The sequence below is a fragment of the Hyperolius riggenbachi genome, chromosome 6, assembly GCF_040937935.1.
Source record: "Hyperolius riggenbachi isolate aHypRig1 chromosome 6, aHypRig1.pri, whole genome shotgun sequence".
In the NCBI taxonomy this organism is placed as follows: domain Eukaryota; kingdom Metazoa; phylum Chordata; class Amphibia; order Anura; family Hyperoliidae; genus Hyperolius; species Hyperolius riggenbachi.
Window position 1 is genome coordinate 381,889,609 of NC_090651.1, and position 18,350 is coordinate 381,907,958.

At 43.5% G+C, this 18,350-nt stretch overlaps 1 protein-coding gene across 1 annotated transcript in view; it reads left to right on the top strand.

Moving 5' to 3' along the window:
- Positions 1-9,256: 9,256 nt before the first annotated feature.
- The window catches only part of LOC137522302 (mucin-2-like), a 31,789-nt gene continuing 22,695 nt past the window's right edge, over positions 9,257-18,350 (top strand). Inside the window, exons 1-2 of the mRNA XM_068242334.1 lie at positions 9,257-9,311; positions 15,068-15,208. Coding sequence (XP_068098435.1) covers positions 9,284-9,311; positions 15,068-15,208 — 169 coding nt within the window. The 5' untranslated portion in view covers positions 9,257-9,283. The remainder of the gene's footprint in view (positions 9,312-15,067; positions 15,209-18,350) is intronic.

Here is an 18,350-nt window from a genome sequence, read left to right on the forward strand (position 1 = left end):
GTCTCCTCCTTTCACTCTCTATTCCCTGTTCTTCGCCTCCCCATTTACTCTCCTGGAGAGGCGGAAAAGGGAGGGTGAGAAGAGGAAATGTTGCAGCAAGTGTGCCTCTTCCTGTATAAAAATGTGACTTTGGCCAAAAGTCAAATATTTCACAGAGTGATTACCAAGGCTGGGGGGAGCAAGAAGAGGAACAAACAAGGCACAGGGATATATGGATCCAGTATGAAGATGGGTAAGGTACAGTGGCTTGCAAAAGTATTCGGCCCCCTTGAAGTTTTCCACATTTTGTCACATTACTGCCACAAACATGCATCAATTTTATTGGAATTCCACATGAAAGACCAATACAAAGTGGTGTACACGTGAGAAGTGGAACGAAAATCATACATGATTCCAAACATGTTTTACAAATAAATAACTGCATAGTGGGGTGTGCGTAATTATTATGCCCCCTGAGTCAATACTTTGTAGAACCACCTTTTGCTGCGATTACAGCTGCCAGTCTTTTAGGGTATGTCTCTACCAGCTTTGCACATCTAGAGACTGAAATCCTTGCCCATTCTTCTTTGCAAAACAGCTCCAGCTCAGTCAGATTAGATGGACAGCGTTTGTGAACAGCAGTTTTCAGATCTTGCCACAGATTCTCGATTGGATTTAGATCTGGACTTAGGCCTCAATTCACTAAGATCATGCTGGAGATAATAAGGCAAGAGAAAACTTACCTCCACACAGTGAGAGAGTTATCTTATGTCTTTATTCCTTAAGTTACCTCCTCTGTAGTTAATTTATCCCCTCTGTAGTTAAGTTACCTCCTCTGTAGTTAATTTACCTCCTCTGTAGTTATTTTCACATGCAGTTAATTAACAGCCTGTCTTTAACTCTGGAGTTATTTTAAGGATTGGAGAGTTAACTTAAAGACAGAAGAGTTAACTTTAGGTTTGCCTGAGGTAAAATGTTTCCTGAATACTACATGCCTTATCACCATGGTAACAACTCTAGAAGAGTTATTAAAGACAGGAGATAATCTTAGTGAATTGAGGCCTTTGACTGGGCCATTCTAACACATGGATATGTTTTGTTTTAAACCATTCCATTGTTGCCCTGGCTTTATGTTTAGGGTTGTTGTCCTGCTGGAAGGTGAACCTCCGCCCCAGTCTCAAGTCTTTTGCAGTCTCCAAGAGGTTTTCTTCCAAGTTTTCCCTGTATTTGGCTCCATCCATCTTCCCATCAACTCTGACCAGCTTCCGTGTCCCTGCTGAAGAGAAGCACCCCGAGCATGATGCTGCCACCACCATATTTGACAGAGGGGATGGTGTGTTCAGAGTGATGTGCAGTGTTAGTTTTCTGCCACACATAGTGTTTTGCATTTTGGCCAAAAAGTTCAATTTTGGTCTCATCTGACCAGAGCACCTTCTTCCACACGGTTGCTGTGTCCCCCACATGGCTTGTGGCAAACTGCAAACGCGACTTTTTGTGCTTTCTGTTAGCAATGCCTTTCTTCTTGCCACTCTTCCATAAAGGTCAACTTTGTACAGTGCATGACTAATAGTTGTCCTATGGACAGAGTCTCCCACCTGAGCTGTAGATCTCTGCAGCTCGTCCAGAGTCACCATGGGCCTCTTGACTGCATTTATGATCAGCGCTCTCCTTGTTCGGCCTTGTCTTGGTAGGTTTACAGTTGTGCCATACTCCTTCCATTTCTGAATGATCGCTTGAACAGTGCTCCTTGGGATGTTCAAGGCTTTGGAAATCTTTTTGTAGCCTAAGCCTGTTTTACATTTCTCAATAACTTGATCCCTGACCTGTCTTGGACCTGTCTTGTGTGTTCTTTGGACTTCACGGTGTTGCTGCTCCCAATATTCTCTTAGACAACCTCTGAGGCTCTCACAGAGCAGCTGTATTTGTACTGACATTAGATTACACACAGGTGCACAATGTTTAGTCATTAGCACTCATCAGGAAATGTCTATAGGGAACTGACTGCACTCAGACCAAAGGGGGCTGAATAATTATGCACACACCACTTTGCAGTTATTTGTTTGTAAAAAATGTTTGGAATCATGTATGATTTTCATTCCACTTCTCACGTGTACACCACTTTGTATTGCTCTTTCATGTGGCATTCCAATAAAATTGATTCATGTTTGTGGCAGTAATGTGACAAAATGTGGAAAACTTCAAGGGGGCCGAATACTTTTGCAACCCACTGTATGCTTTAAGGGAGAAATCAGTAAACCAGACACATTCTACTTCTGTATCCTAATGATGATCATAATCTGCCAATTATGTTTACACAAAATTTTGCATACATTTTCGCAATTACGTCCATGTGTAATCACGATTTGGACATTTAATTGATTTCATGTTATCCATTAATAATTTCACAGAATTTTTGTGTAATTTCGTGTCGACTTTAGTGGTTAATAGCAAAGCCCCCATGCATGCTAAAATTGCTACGTATATCAAGGAGAAGAAAAAAAAAGACTTTGTAGTTTTTGAGAAAATCACTTTTAAAAATTCAAAGGAAAAATGTTTTTTTTAAATTCAGAAAAATTACAGTTTAAAAAAAAATCCTTTGCATTTTTAAAATCAATTTTCTTAAAAACTGCAAGGTATTTTTGAAAAAGGTTTTTATTTTTATTTTGCTTTGTTCCCACTCTTTCCCTTAACATATGTAGCCGTTTTGGTGAGAATAGCATACTGTATATGGTGGCTTTGCTATTAAACACTAAAGTCGGCAGAACATTAAGTGAAAATCACATATCATTACTGTTCCTGATTAGGTTTACAAACAAAGAATTGACCAGAAATTTTGAATTGCACTTGTACATCGTAATTGTGACTTACAATGTGAAATTACGATTGTGTAAAATTTGTGCTCAGTCACTACTATACCCCAAATCTTAAAGTGGTCTAACACCCAGCATTTCAACTTTGCTTTAAAAGATTGCTTACAGCTTATAAACTATTATGCCAGATTTTTTTTTTTTAGCAGAAATTCACTGAATGGATTAAACATGACATTTTAGTGCTGCATTTAGCTAGAAATGCTCCTGGTGCTTGCTTGTTTAGTTACAAATGTATCTATCTACAATGTAACAAACAAACACTGCTCTGAGAGAACAAAGAGGGCTTCCCCGGCAGGCTTTTCAAAGTTCTATTTGTATTCCAAATAAAGATACATTTTGTAACTAAAGATAAGAACAGATGCGGATTCCTAGTTAAATCCAACACTAAAATGTCATGTTTAACCCATTCAGTGAATTTCTGCTTAAAAAAAATCTGGCATAATAGTTTGTAAGCTGTAAGCAATCTTTTAAAGCAAAGTTGTAATGCTGGGTGTTAAACCGCTTTAAGGCCTCTTGCACACTGCACGTGATTCCGATTCAGATTCCGCTTTTTAATCTGTTTTTACTTCCGATTCAGATTCAGATTTGCAGTTTGCTCCTTGCACACTGCAAATCTGAATCTGAATCGGAGGTAAAAACTGATTAAAAAGCGGAATCTGAATCTGAATTGCTTGCAGTGTGCAAGAGGCCTAAGATCTTTTGTAAACAGTGGTCTTGGTCAGAAAGTAAAAGAAACAAAAAAGGCCGATATGCAATTAGCTTTTTTTTCCTGAGTTTTCCCCAAGGTTATAGGCTCACACCGTGTTTATTAAATGCCTTATCAACCACCAGCGAGTACATCTTAATCTACTTTTTGGTATTTTCTCAATTGTAAAGTGCTCAAAAGTTATTTTAAAAAGTAGATGAAAACTCAAGAGGAAAAATTAATTGCATATGGGCCAAATAAAGGAAGAGAAATCCCTTTAGAGACACTCAAATGGGTTTTTTAAATCCCTCTAGGCTCTTTGAGCCCCACACATTGACCCTCCCCATCCCAAAACTCTTTGGGACCACAATCTGTTAGTAGATTACTGGAGTGAAGGTTACCGATACGGTACCAAGAAAAAAATAGCAAGAGAGGAAAACCAAATAAGCCTGATATTAAAAACACCTCTGCACTATATGTCTCCTTTATTATCAGCGATATTCAGTTACTACATAGCCACAAAGGATGGGGTCTCACAGAAAAACTCTGATAGGGCTTCTTAATCAATTCTGCCGCTGGGACGTGAGCCTGACGTCCGCATCGGCAGCTGCTACAGCCACAGGGACGCAATAGTCACGTCCCTGCAACTTGGGGGGCTGTGCAGGCGATCGCAATGTTGCCGTGAGCAGGGGGGTTTGGCTGTAGTCCCCTAAACCAATCTGGTCCGCTGAGTTTTTTGTTCAAAAACAGTGTTTATTCTTAAATAGAGATGCCGCACTTCCTCCCACCACTGATTTCCACCATTTTCCAACGCTGCTCGTTAGATTTATGAATAGGAACAAAGTTATTAAATTATTATTAATTTATGGGCTAAAAATTAATGATGGATGTAAAACTGAAAAAAATGTACCTTTATTGCCAAATAAAATATTGTCACCATCCATTATACTAGGGATATAATTTTAATGTTGCAATAACTGGAACAAATGGCCAAATAAAATGTGTGGATAGCATGTATTATTTTAAAACTACAATGGCCGAAAACTGAGAAATAATGATTTTTTTTCAATTTTTTTTCTTATTATTCCCGTTAAAATGCATTTAGAATAAAATAATTCTTAACATAATGTACCACCCAAAGAAAGCCTAATTGGTGGCGGAAAAAAGGTATATAGATCATTTCTTTGGGCCGGTTTCCACTGCAAAGTGAGGCAAATACGGCTACCTAGCCGCATCGCATCACTTACGCCGCCGCCCGCGTCACTTACGCATCTCCGATGGGACGATGGGACGCGGCTGCGGGCGGATGCGTCAGTGCGAGAATCTGCAGCAGGCTGCAGATTCTCTGATCGCTCCGCATAACATGCATGCAGTGGAAACTCTTCCATTGCCGTGCATGTGTTTCAGGACACCTGCGGTGCGATGCGGCTATGTAGCCGCATCGCATCGCTCCTAGTGGAAACGGGCCTTTTGTGATAAGTAGTGATAAAGTTATTGGGGAATGAAAGCGAGGAGCGCTGAAATGTGAAAATCCCTCTCGTTCATAAGGTGAAAAATAACCGCGGGCTGAAGTGGTTAAAGTAGTCTGAAAGTCAGCATTTCTTCTGTGCTCTAAAAGATTCCGTACAGCTTTTGAAGCTACTATCTCAGAAAAAAATTGTAGCAGGACATCATTGAAACAGTTAAACAGCACCTTGTCCTGCCATGGAAAGGCTATTCAGCTTGAAATCTGCATCCAGACTGGAGATAACTGTATCTTTGTTTACATTCCAATGTTGTTACATTTGTGTATAAACAACTGAAAACATTTTCTGTGCTTCAAACATAAACACAGTTCAGAAAAGCTCACTAGAAGATTTTAATTTATAATTAAAAGCAGCTGAAATAGAATGCAGTGGCAGCTTTCAGGACAAGATAAACTACACTTTGGAAACTTGTAATTTGTAGACAGACAATATTACTTGTGCACAAAAGCAAATGTGATACCTGTATGAGTAATAGAAAGTAGGAAAACACATTTTGATTAAAGTTAATGGTATCATCCTGATTTATAACTTCTTGCTTTTACTGATGGCTAACACGGTACAATACCCTACTGATACTGATTAAAGTTATGTCAGAGTTTCAGACCACTTTTATGTTCACAAGCCTTCCATTGCCTATTCTTGGTTACCCCTCACAGCCCGGGAGCCCATCCTACAAGGCTTGTAAAACAATTGTGGTCATCGGGATCTTCACACCCATGACTTTTGTAGCCACAAAAACACCTGATCTCAAGTATTATTTATGTATGTATTGTATTTATAAAGTGCCAACATATTATGCAGAGCTGGACATTAGTTCAGGTTACAGACAATATTTAGGGGTGACACACAGCAATAAGACTATACAGGAATACATGCAAAATAGATCACGCAGCACAGTATGAGTACAAGGTAATGCTTAGTCAGTCACTGGATGGAAGCATGGAGATTAGGCTAGTGGAGTTCACTCAGATCCATAGGATGGGTGTACAGTAATGGAGGTGCGTGATCAGGTAGGAGACATAAGGAGGAGGACCCTGCCCGAAGGTTTACAATCTAGCGGGAGAGGTAGGGACATGAAAGGTAGGGGACCAGAGTTCAGCTGTGGGTTTAGAGCACTAGTAAGGGGGGTAGGCCAGAGTGAAAAGGAAGAAGGCCAGAGAAAGGGAAGGTTATTAGTTGAGGAGCCCCCCCACACACACACACACACCGCTGGGCACCTCTGCAGTTGCAGGGATGCTCCCTCCTAGTTACACCCTGATGATAGTAATTTCTACCCTAAAAGTGGTTCTTAGTTTTTGTTTGTACTTAAACTGTCCCATCTATCCTTTCAGCTTCAGGATCTGTACTATCCACAGAGATATATCGGAGATGTGCGAATGCCAGTGAGTGTGGTCAAGCTGTTGTCATGAGCTATGCAACAAGAAACGTCGCCATCAACAGTACCTGCTGCAGTACAAACGGGTGCACCCCACCAACTCCCATAGGTATTAACTCCTTGCATGGAGCTGTATATACTGTATGGAAGGATTATGGTAACCCAAAAGGATGTAAATAGATAGGTTGTTGCTGCAGAACTTTGTTATTGAAGACTAGAATCCAGATCCAACACCGATCATGCTGGAAGGAGTCTATTCAGAGTTAAAGGGCTTCCTAGGTTAAAGGGCTTCCAAGGACCTTCCTAAGTAGAGACAGCAGGGTCAGGGGGTGTGGCTAAAGGTGCGGCAGGGGCAGGCCATAGTGTACCTCTTTGCTGGCTCCAGAAAGTGGGAGGTATGATAATGTAATCAAGGTTACATTTGGTGCAAGGCGATCCTTAATGATTCAAATCAACGAGGCACACTTTTCATTTTAAGTATGCCTCATTTCTATGGTTACAACTCTTGCAGTGCCGTGACGGGCCAGCCATGACTGAACTCACTGGAACACAGCGCCCCTCTTTCATTTTGATCGCTCCATAGGGCTATCACTACTTCTGCGACGGGTTTGTGCGATCCAACGCAACAGACCACCCCAAGTGTCAAGAGTCCTAAGCCAACCAAACTGTGCTGCATTGCACAATACAGTCCCTCTAGAGGGAGTTTGTTTGATCACTGGAAGAAGCACCAGAGTGGTGACTCTTCTGTAAGGTTATATTTCACACAGCCCGTCAGCAGGTCAGGGGAGGAGCTTTGCCTAGGCTGTGCTGCTGGCTGCAGAGAGGAAAAAAAGAGGAACATATACCCGGCTGTAGGGCCAGTTCTAGACTGAATGGGGTCCTGGGCAACAATGATATGGGGCCCCTCAAGCTCCCCCCATAAACAGAAACAGTCTATTTGTATCTGCCCCCTGGGCCCCAGAGCTGGCTGCAGACCCCCCAGATCTTCCTCCCCTCCATGGGTATCGAGTTCCCCTGCAGTGAATTTGGCTCATCTGCCAAGCCGGCGTACTCCTGCATGAGTCTGCATTCTTCTGTCTTCATCCATCTTCATCTGAGCTAGTCCTTCGTCTCAGTGACCCAGCAGATGTAGCTCCCGTAACATGCTGGCAGGTCTCTGAGAAGACGCGACCAGTGGGGATGAAGATGGGGAGCATGCAGATTAAGGAGGAGTGCACTGCTTGGACAGGTAAGTTTCTCCGCTGCTGAAATCTCTGCAAGGGCCCCGGGGACAATACATATAGAGGGAGACCTGGTGGGCCTAGCAGCGGGCTTGGAAGCTCTGGGAAATTGCTCAGCTTTCCTCTACAGAAGCATCATCCTTCCATGTTGCTGGTCTATTGTGTGGCGGGTCTATTTCAATAGCAGGATTGTCTAAATGCAGTTTTTATTGGTACATGATGTATTTTATTGTTGTATTTCAATTTAAAGAGAACTCGCAGTGGGGTTCTGACAATGCTAGCTGCACACAGAGGCTGGATCTGCCTATACAGCCCAGCCTCTGCTGATATCCAGATCCCCTCTAAGTTCCCCCTGCACTCTGCTATGCCCCATAAATCACAGGCGCGCTGTGCGGGCTATGTTTACCTTTGTACTGTCAGTCTCTGCGCTCCCCCCGCCTCCTGCATAACTCCGGCCCCCGCCCGCATCTCTTCCCTCCAATCAGCGGGGAGGGAAGGGACGCGGGTGGGGACCGGAGCTATGCAGGAGGCGGGGGGAGCGCAGAGACTGACAGTACATAGGTAAACAGGGCCCCCTGTGACACGTTGTGATTTATGGGGGATAGCAGAGCGCAGGGGGGGCTTAGGGGGATCTGGATAGCAACAGAGGCTGGGGAGTATAGGCAGACCCAGCCTCTGTATGCGGATAGCATTGTCAGAACCCCACCTCGGGTTCTCTTTAAGTTCAGCTTTAAAGCAGATATCCAGCCTATAACACATGTTGGACAGATCCTCTTCTGTAAAGTTCCAATTACCTGTCAGGTCTTCTTGTTGTGAGTCAATCCCAGGGCTCCATATCTGCTAGCCAGAGCCGGATTAAGGCCAAATGGGGCCCTAAGCAAAGTTGCAGATTTGGGCCCCCCTCCCTCAACCCCTTCTGCTCCCCCACCCATATATCACACACACACACACACACACACACACACACACACACACACACACACACACACACACACACACACACACACACGCACACCTAGAACACACACACACACACACACACACACACACACACACACACACACACACACACACACACACACACCTAGAACACACACACACACACACACCTAGAACACACACACACACACACACACACACACACACACACACACACCTAGAACACACACACATAATACATGCATACATACACAATACATGCATAAACACATAATACATATACACACACACACACACACACACACGCGCGCGCGCAAAAATACATACATACATACATACATACATACATACACACACACACACCACACACCACACACACATACTGTATATATATAAGACAAAAATGCCAACATGCTACTATAGTCCAGAAGAAGCTGAGACTTGCATAGGACAGGACATTATACAACTATCTGTTGCTGTAGCTAGCTGCAATGCATGTTAGGGTGTCTAGAGAGCATGGGGTGAATTGTGTGTACTCACTGAGGGGAGACATACTCCCAAAGCACCACCAGAACAGAAGGCATGTTTCAGCAGCTGGGGAGATAGCAGTGCTTCCGGTCTTCCTAAAGCTATGGAAGAAGCTGGCTCTGGTTACCCCAGCAACCACACACCATAGCCGTGGAGGAAGAATGCCTGGAATGCACAGGGACGTTACACGTAAGGCAGACTGATTCTTGGAGGTCCAGGTCAGAGTCTGCTTGTACAGGAGCACAGCTCCATCCCTATGTCACGCTGAGACTCAGGGCAGGAGGAGAGCATAGCCAGGCACAGTCAGCAGTGATCAGGCAGCACATGTATATGATGAGAGCACACAGGAAAGGTGGATCAGGTTACTTACTGTCAACAATCCACCATGCCCAGCAACGGAGACCCTGGATCACCCCCAGCACACCCCTCACTCACAGACCCTTCACACTGCCAAAGGTTTGCCTGAAGGAGGAACAAGGGTCACCTGCCAGTAAATAAGCAATACTCGATCCCTTCCAACAACTCACAGCAGAAGAGGGCAGGGCACACATATCTGCCAAAAATGCCATAGCTACCTTTCCTGCTGATCAGATCTCGCAGCTTCCTCTGTTTTCCTCAAATGCTCTCTGCTTCCTCCTGCTGCTGTCACAACACACGTTGCCTGTTCCCACTCTTGAGAGGGCCACTCATGATGAGGTCAGCAGCCAGCTTCAGCCAGCCACAGTGAGCAGCACGCTGATGAGATGCACGCTGTCTCTGTGCGGGCTGGAGAGCGTCTCCTCACCATGGCAACGGAAGCCACGCAGCTTGTTTTTGGAAAGAGATGGACCAATATCAGCACAGCAGCAGGCAGTTAAAAAAGATACAGGAATGATTACATGCTGATGGGGCTTCTTAGCCGCAGCAGGCATGAAAAAGATACAGGAATACATGCTGATGGGGCCCTTTAGACCTGTATAGGGCCCTAATCAGATGCTTGTTTTGCCTGGTTGATAATCCGGCCCTGCTGCTAGCACCTGTCCAAACCCCCCCAATGAAAGACGTCATGGTGGTTGCTTTACTATACTGCCGTTTAAAGTAATCCTTTGGATACTACCAACAATTAAAACATTTAGAACAATACTACCCACCATTATAACATTACAGGAGAAGAGAATCTGTTCAGTTTGTGTTGCAGGCTGGATACCTGCTTTAACCTCCTTAGCGGTAATCCTGAGTCAGGCTCGGGACAGAAATCCGCAGCTCAGAGCAATAATCCAGAGCCTGAGTAAGTTATATGCAGGAGCTGCTGCAGGTCTTTCTGTGGTATGTTTTTTTTTTAGAGTCTAAAAAGCTTGTAAAAAAAATTGCATGTAGTGTTGAGACAAAATTTTCATAATTTCGTGTTTCCTTAACCTCCCTGGTGGTCAATTAAAACCTATATATATATACAATTGGGTACTGCCTTTTTTAACGTGAAGGATCAAAACACACCGTCCTTTCAGAGGCAATCCACTTTGCCTGTATGAACCTTAATTGCTTTACAGAAAAGGACATAGATTCAAAAAATGAGGAACTAAAGTGCAGTCTTATGGTATCAAAACTTTGTAGAAAACTTTATTAACACATATAACAAAACAAGTATTAAAAAATGGTTTCTTCAGTTCCACATAGTTAATTAATCTTCATATAATCAATAATATATCAAAGAGGAAAACGTGTAGCTGATGGAACCGATAGATACTGTATTCTGACTTGACTTGATGGTAACTTTAGATAGGCGTTGTGTCTTAAAGGCAACGACACATGTTCGTTTCGGGCTCTCTATACAATATATGTGTGCCCTTCATCAGGCCGTAACACAAAACTCTAAAAGATAAACAGTAAAAAAAGGAGAATCCATTAGAACTGTAGTTCCATATAAACAACTCGATAAAAGAGGAAAAAAGAAGAAAACCCCTCAAAGTGTTTGGTGGTATGTACTGCACCTGGCTCAAACAAATTCTATGAGCCAATGAGGAGAACGCCAGCGCATACCACTAAGGCTACATCTGAAATGACCACCAGCTCGGTCTGCAGAACCTAAATAGACTTTCTGCACATTTCGCATTCAATACAGATGCAAATCAATGAATGCGAAGTGTGCAGAAAGTCTATTTAGGTGCTGCAGACCGAGCTGGTGGTCTTTTCAGATGCAGCCTTAGTGGTATGCGCTGGCGTTCTCCTCGCTGTTCAACCAAATGTAATTACACATTTTTTTTGCTTAGCTGCTCCCAAGGTTTTAAATTTAGGTTAGGTCACTTGCCCGGAGGTTTGCCTCACCGAAGCGCAAGTGTCTAGTATAATATACTTTGCATGCAAACCATATTGGAAACTAAAGTTCCTCCTAGCTTAATAAATGTTAGCACTTGTCTTGGATGCAGGGCATGCATTTTTCATTCTGGCAGAGGCGGTGTATGCCTGTGCGATTAACCATTCAATTGCAGCATGTGTTTAGGGATGCACAGCCTTTCCCCCCCACCTTTCCTTAAATTCTATGAAGCAACATACCAAAGAGAAAAAGTGTTAAAATGTAAAGTTCAGACCCAGAGAATATCAACTATGAGAAAGATATTATAGAAGCTCTTCACCAAAAGGTTAAGTTCATAGTTCTCCATATAGAAAAATAGAAAGAACAGTCTATTAGAAGCCAACAACCAAGAAGGGCTTGCATCATGGACTAGCCAATATCAGTCCATATACCCATTGCACATGCCCAGAAAAAAGCTCCAAATACCAAGAGCTATAAAATCCTAAATAGAGGAAAACTGACATACCAGAGCATTAAGTGTCTAAAAGTACAATTTCATAATTATATATATCATATAGTGCAAATGAACAAACCTGTATGGCTCAATCAAGGGGCAAAGAAGTCAGAAGTATATAAAACACATTGCTTGTTTTATATACTTCTGACTTCTTTGCCCCTTTCTTTGCCCTCTTTCTATTTTTCTATATGGAGAACTATGAACTTAACCTTTTGGTGAAGAGCTTCTATAATATCTTTCTCATAGTTGATATTCTCTGGGTCTGAACTTTACATTTTAACACTTTTTCTCTTTGGTATGTTGGTTCATAGAATTTAAGGAAAGGTGGGGGGGAAAGGCTGTGCATCCCTAAACACATGCTGCAATTGAATGATTAATCGCACAGGCATACATCTCCTCTGCCAGACTGAAAAATGCATGCCCTGCATCCAAGACAAGTGCTAACATTTATTAAGCTAGGAGGAACTTTAGCTTCCAATATGGTTTGCATGCAAAGTATATTATACTAGACACTAGCGCCACGGTGAGGCAATCCTCCGGGCAAGTGACCTAACCTAAATTTAAAACCTTGGGAGCAGCTAAGCAAAAAAAATGTGTAACTTACATTTGGTTGAACAGCAAGGAGAACGCCAGCGCATACCACTAAGGCTGCATCTGAAATGACTACCAGCTCGGTCTGCAGCACCTAAATAGACTTTCTGCACACTTCGCATTCATTGATTTGCATCTGAATTGAATGCGAAATGTGCAGAAAGTCTATTTAGGTTCTGCAGACCGAGCTGGTGGTCATTTCAGATGCAGCCTTAGTGGTATGCGCTGGCGTTCTCCTCGTTGGCTCATAGAATTTGTTTGAGCCAGGCGCAGTACATACCACCAAACACTTTGAGGGGTTTTCTTCTTTTTTCCTCTTTTATCGAGTTGTTTATATGGAACTACAGTTCTAATGGATTCTCCTTTTTTTACTGTTTATCTTTCAGAGTTTTGTGTTACGGCCTGATGAAGGGCACATATATTGTATAGAGAGCCCGAAACGAACATGTGTCGTTGCCTTTAAGACACAACGCCTATCTAAAGTTACAATCAAGTCAAGTCAGAATACAGTATCTATCGGTTCCATCAGCTACACGTTTTCCTCTTTGATATATTATTGATTATATGAAGATTAATTAACTATGTGGAATTGAAGAAACCATTTTTTAATACTTTTTTTGCTATATGTGTTAATAAAGTTTTTCTACAAAGTTTTGATACCATAAGACTGCACTTCAGTTCCTCATTTTTTGAATCTATGTCCTTTTCTGTAAAGCAATTAAGGGTCAATTAAAACCGCCAGGGGGCAGCGCAGCAGTTTTTTTTTATGATGTTTTTTTTAAAAATCATGTAGCTAGCCTAGCGCTAGCTACCTGACAGCCGCTGAGCAGCGGCATCCCCCCACCCCCTCCGATCGCCTCCAGCGATCAGGCCCATCAGGAAATCCCGTTCTGAACGGGATTTCCATTAGGGCTTCCCCCGTCACCATGGCGCCCGGCGCGATGACGTCAGAGGGAGTCCCGATGCACCCCTCAGCACTGCCTGGCACTGATCAGGGGTCTGGGGGGGACACCCTCTAACGCGGCGAGTGGCGGCTAATTGGCAGGGAGCAGCGGCGATCGGTGAGTTCACGCAGCTAGCAAAGTGCTAGCTGTGTGGAACAAAAGAAAAATTACGAAAATCAGCCCAGCGGGGCCTGAGCAATCCTCCTGCCGCGGCATAGCTCGAGCTCAGCTCAGGCTTACAGCCAGGAAGGTTAATTACGGGTACGAATTTTGCCACTATGACATGAATTCATAAATTCATAATTGCCATATAAACCGTAATTTGAAATTCTGTAAGCAAAATTTCGTTTTTTTAATTTCGCGTTTCGGCGCAAATTCGTATTTAACGCAAAATGTTGTAATTTTGTGTTTTCTATAGAAATACATTTATTTTAATTATGAAAATGGTCGTAATTTTGTCTCTAATAGTAATTATGCACATTTAGGTAATGACTAAACTCAGGAAAGTCATTGATTGCAATTACTGATTGCAATTACTGATAATGCAAAGCCCCCTGCACATGCCATCGCTTTAAATGTATCAGGAGGCTCTATCTGCAGCCACTTCTAAGACAGGTGCTCTTTGCCATGGTGCACCTAGCGGTAATGTTGAGACACTTGGTTTTGGGCCTTGCAATATCTGATAATCCCTGCACGTGCTGTCACTTTAAATGTATCAGGAGGCTCTACCTATAGCCACTTCTAAGAAGGGTGCTCTTTGTCAAGGTGCACTTAGTGGTCATGAATGCTGTGCAGGGCCGGATTTAGGCCAAGGCCACCTAGGCCATGGCCTAGGGCACCACAGGAGGAAGGGCACCAAAGCAACAGGCTTGCTATTCAGGGAGATCAGGCAAGTGCCTGACCTCGGTATTCTGCTGCTAGCTGTCTGTGCAACAGCCACCTTGCTCTCTGTGCACGTTTGCATTGTGGCTGGTGGCTATGGACTTGGGCAGCATTAGAGACGGAAAGGAAGAGGAAGCTTCTGCACTGGAGACGAGCGGAGAAATTAGTGACACTGATGGCTGCTGCGGTGTGAAGATGAGCTGGCTACCTATACTGAAAAGGGGGATTAAGGGAGTCATCTGGCTACCTATACTGGAGGGAAAGGGGGAAGGAGTCATCAGGCTACCTATACTGGAGGGAAAGGGGGGAGGGGTCATCTGGCTACCTATACTGGGGGAGGGGTCATCAGGCTACCTATACTGGGGGGGGGTCATCAGGCTACCTATACTGGAGGGAAAGGGGGAGGGGTTATCAGGCTACCTATACTGGAGGGAAAGGGGGAGGGGTTATCTGGCTACCTATACTGGAAGGAAAGGGGGGAAGAGTCATCTGGCTACCTATACTAGAGGGAAGGGGGGAGGGGTCATCTCATTACCTACTGTATACTGAGGGGGGGCGGTTGGTGACAGTGGCTTAGGGCGGTAAAGAGTACAAGTCCGGCCCTGATGCTGAGACACTTGGCATTACGCTCATCACTAATTGCATGACTTTTAGACCATAAATCTGGAAATAATTATAACGCCAGGGAGGTTTAACTAATGCCTGTTATGTAATAACAAGTTATTTCCTCTTTTTATTCCAGCTCCCACTGTAAATAGCCACCAAGGCAATCTGACCTGCAGATCGTGCTATGCACATAACACTGGCTATTGCCTGCTGAATAGCACAATGCAATGCCTGGACACTCAGACCCACTGCGTCAAGTATGACTTAATAAAAAACGGTAAGGCACAAACATGTCTGACGGGGGTTTTATCTCCTGTGTCCTGATGATAATACAAAATGTATGCAAAATGTATAGGGGGGGGGGGGGGGGGCTCAAACTCCTTCCTTGTTTCCTACTGGAGTGGAATGTGAGTGAAGCAGGTGGTTTTGGTGCTGGTGACATGGGTAGTATTGCTGTTGTAATTAGGACCATGTAGCTCGGAACCTGAATGCACCTCATCCTGCAGTCCAGTGTTGAAATGGTGCTAATGTGGCTGTTTGGATTCTGAACCACGTGGTCTTAACCACTTTACCCCCGCCCGTACGGATTTCTCCGTCCCTTTTTCCATCCTTTAACCCCCAGGGACAGAGAAATCCGTACTTTCCGCGTTCCCGACGCTGTCCGCGCTCCCGCTAGTAAACACGCCGCCGCCCGCTCGCCCGGAGATCAATGAACGGGAAAATCCATTCCCGTTCGTTGATCTTAGCCCCGCAATGATCCGCTGCTCTCCGATGGGCAGCGCGATCATTGTGAGAAAAGTCAAACACTTACAGCCTCCTTATACTTCCTCCAAGCTTCCGGAAGGACGCTTGGAGGTCGCATTAAAGCAAAAAGTTACTATGGCCATCTTGTGGCCAAATAGTAAAACTACACCCTACACATTTTTCACATACAAATAAATTACTTTTACACAAAAAATTAACTCATTACCTCCCACACTCCCAATTTTTTTTTTTCTGTAATAAAAAAAAAATTAAAAAATGTACAATAAAAAAAATACATAAATAGTTACCTTAGGGACTGAACTTTTTAAATATTTATGTCAGGAGGGTACAACACTGTTACTTTATAAACTATGGGCTTGTAATTATGCATGGACGCAAAACTGAAAAAAATGCACCTTTATTTCCAAATAAAATATTGGCGCCAAACATTGTGATAGGGACATAATTTAAATGGTTTTATAACCGGGACAAAAGGGCAAATACATTTCATGGGTTTTAATTACAGTAGCATGCATTATTTAAAAACTATAATGGCCGAAAACTGAAAAATAATTAATTTTTTCCCACATTTTTCCTATTTTTCCATTAAAACACATTTAGAATAAAATAATTCTTGGCATAATGTCCCACCTAAAGAAAGCTTAATTGGTGGTGGAAAAAAGAAGATATAGATCGTTTAATTGTGATAAGTAATGATAAAGTTATAGACGAATGAATGGAAGGAGCGCTGAAAGGTGAAAATTGCTCTGGTGGTCAGGGGGTAAACCCCCTCAGTGGTGAAGTGGTTAAAGTGTTACTAAAGCTTAAAAAAAAATCAGTTTAACTTACCTGGGGCTTCTTGCACCCATGGGGTCATCATGTGCTTCTGAGACCTTCCAGTAAGCAGAGGCGACCCCCTCAAAGCTGGCTGGTCAAGCCCAGTCAGAGACTACTGCGCATGCATGGCCCCTAGCCACGCGCACCCTGACTGCACTCCTATTGCCGATTGTCCCGTACTGTGCATACACAGAACGCTGCTGTGCATGGCAACACAGTGAGGAGTTGCGTCGCCAGCCAGCTTTGTAGGTGTCGCCGCTGCTGGCTGGTGGGTCTCGGGAGTAGGGCGCGGTCACGGGATGACTCCAGGTGTCTGCAAGAAGCCCCAGGTATGTTAGGCCTGGGACATAACACACCATTCGATAATTCTGACAGGTCCGATCTGATTTCCAACCGTTTTTCCAATCGATTTTATACAGAAGTGATCGGAAAATTGATCAGAAAAATAAACAGAAATCAGATTGGACCTGTCGGAAATTATCAATTCAACACAAAATCTGATGGGAAATTGCATGGTGTGTACCAGGCACAAAACTGATTAACTGATTCCCCCCCCCCCCCCTCCCCACATTTAGATTTCGTTTAAATTCAAATACCAACACTAGATTTGGGTGTTGTTTAAGTCAATAGGATGAAGGACTACAGAGACGGTTATGCTAAGGTTATCAGTACTGCTAGTCATTTACTCAAATCTATATAAGGTATGATTGTAATTTGACAGAAAAATTCACAATTAGGGTGCAAAATCCTAATGCAAAATTTCAGGCTATTGCAAAATTAATTTTGCACGTAATTGTAAATATAATGTATTGTAGTAGCTTTGTAAAATATTTATATATTATATTGATTACCTGAAAATTCCCAATAACTTCAATGCATTTGGTAGTAATTACTGAATTTTTCTGGACAATAAGACGCACCTAGGCTTAGAAGACAAAAACCAGGGGAAAAAATGACATACTAAATCTGGTGCATCCATGGTGAAAGGGAATCTTGTGTGTTATGCCCCCTTTGTACCTCATGCCCCCTTTGTACCTCATGCCCCCTTTGTACTGCTTATGTCTCCCTGTGTCCCCCATATTTCTGCCCCTGTCCTCCTTGTGTCCTCCTCTATGCCCCTTTGTGTCTCCAATGTGTCCTCCTCTATGCCCCTTTCTGTCACCCATGTGTCCTCTATGCCCCTTTGTGTGTCCTGTGTGTCCTCCTCTATGCCGCTTTGTGTCTCCAATGTGTCCTCCTCTATGCCCCTTTGTGTCTTCCGTGTGTCCTCCTCAATGCCCCTTTGTGTCACCCATGTGTCCTCTATGCCCCTTTGTGTCCCCCGTGTGTCCTCCTCTATGCCCCTTTGTGTCCCCCATGTCTCCTCCATTTGTCCCCCTGTGTCCTCCTCTGCATGGGCACAGTACAGGGAGTCCCCGACATTGCAGCTGGTTGGAGGTTCGCATTTGGGAGGCGTTCACAAGTAATAAACTCCCTGCATTTGGACTTTAAGATGCAGTGACTTTTTTCCCCTGCTTTTGGGGGAGAAAAAGTGAGTCTTATAGTCCAAAAATACAGTAATTTTCACATGAACTCCCTTAAAGAGAATCTGTACTCTAAAATTCTTACAATAAAAAGCATACCATTCTCTTCATTATGTTCTCCTGGGCCCCTCTGTGCTGTTTCTGCCACTCCCTGCTGCGATCCTGGCTTGTAATTGCCAGTTTTAGGCAGTGTTTACAAACAAAAGACATGGCTGCTAATCAGCATGTGATAGGCTGAGAGTAGCTCAGTCTGTGACTCACACAGAGCCTGGAGGGGGGATAGAGAAGGTGTGTATAGCTTCTATCCTATCACAG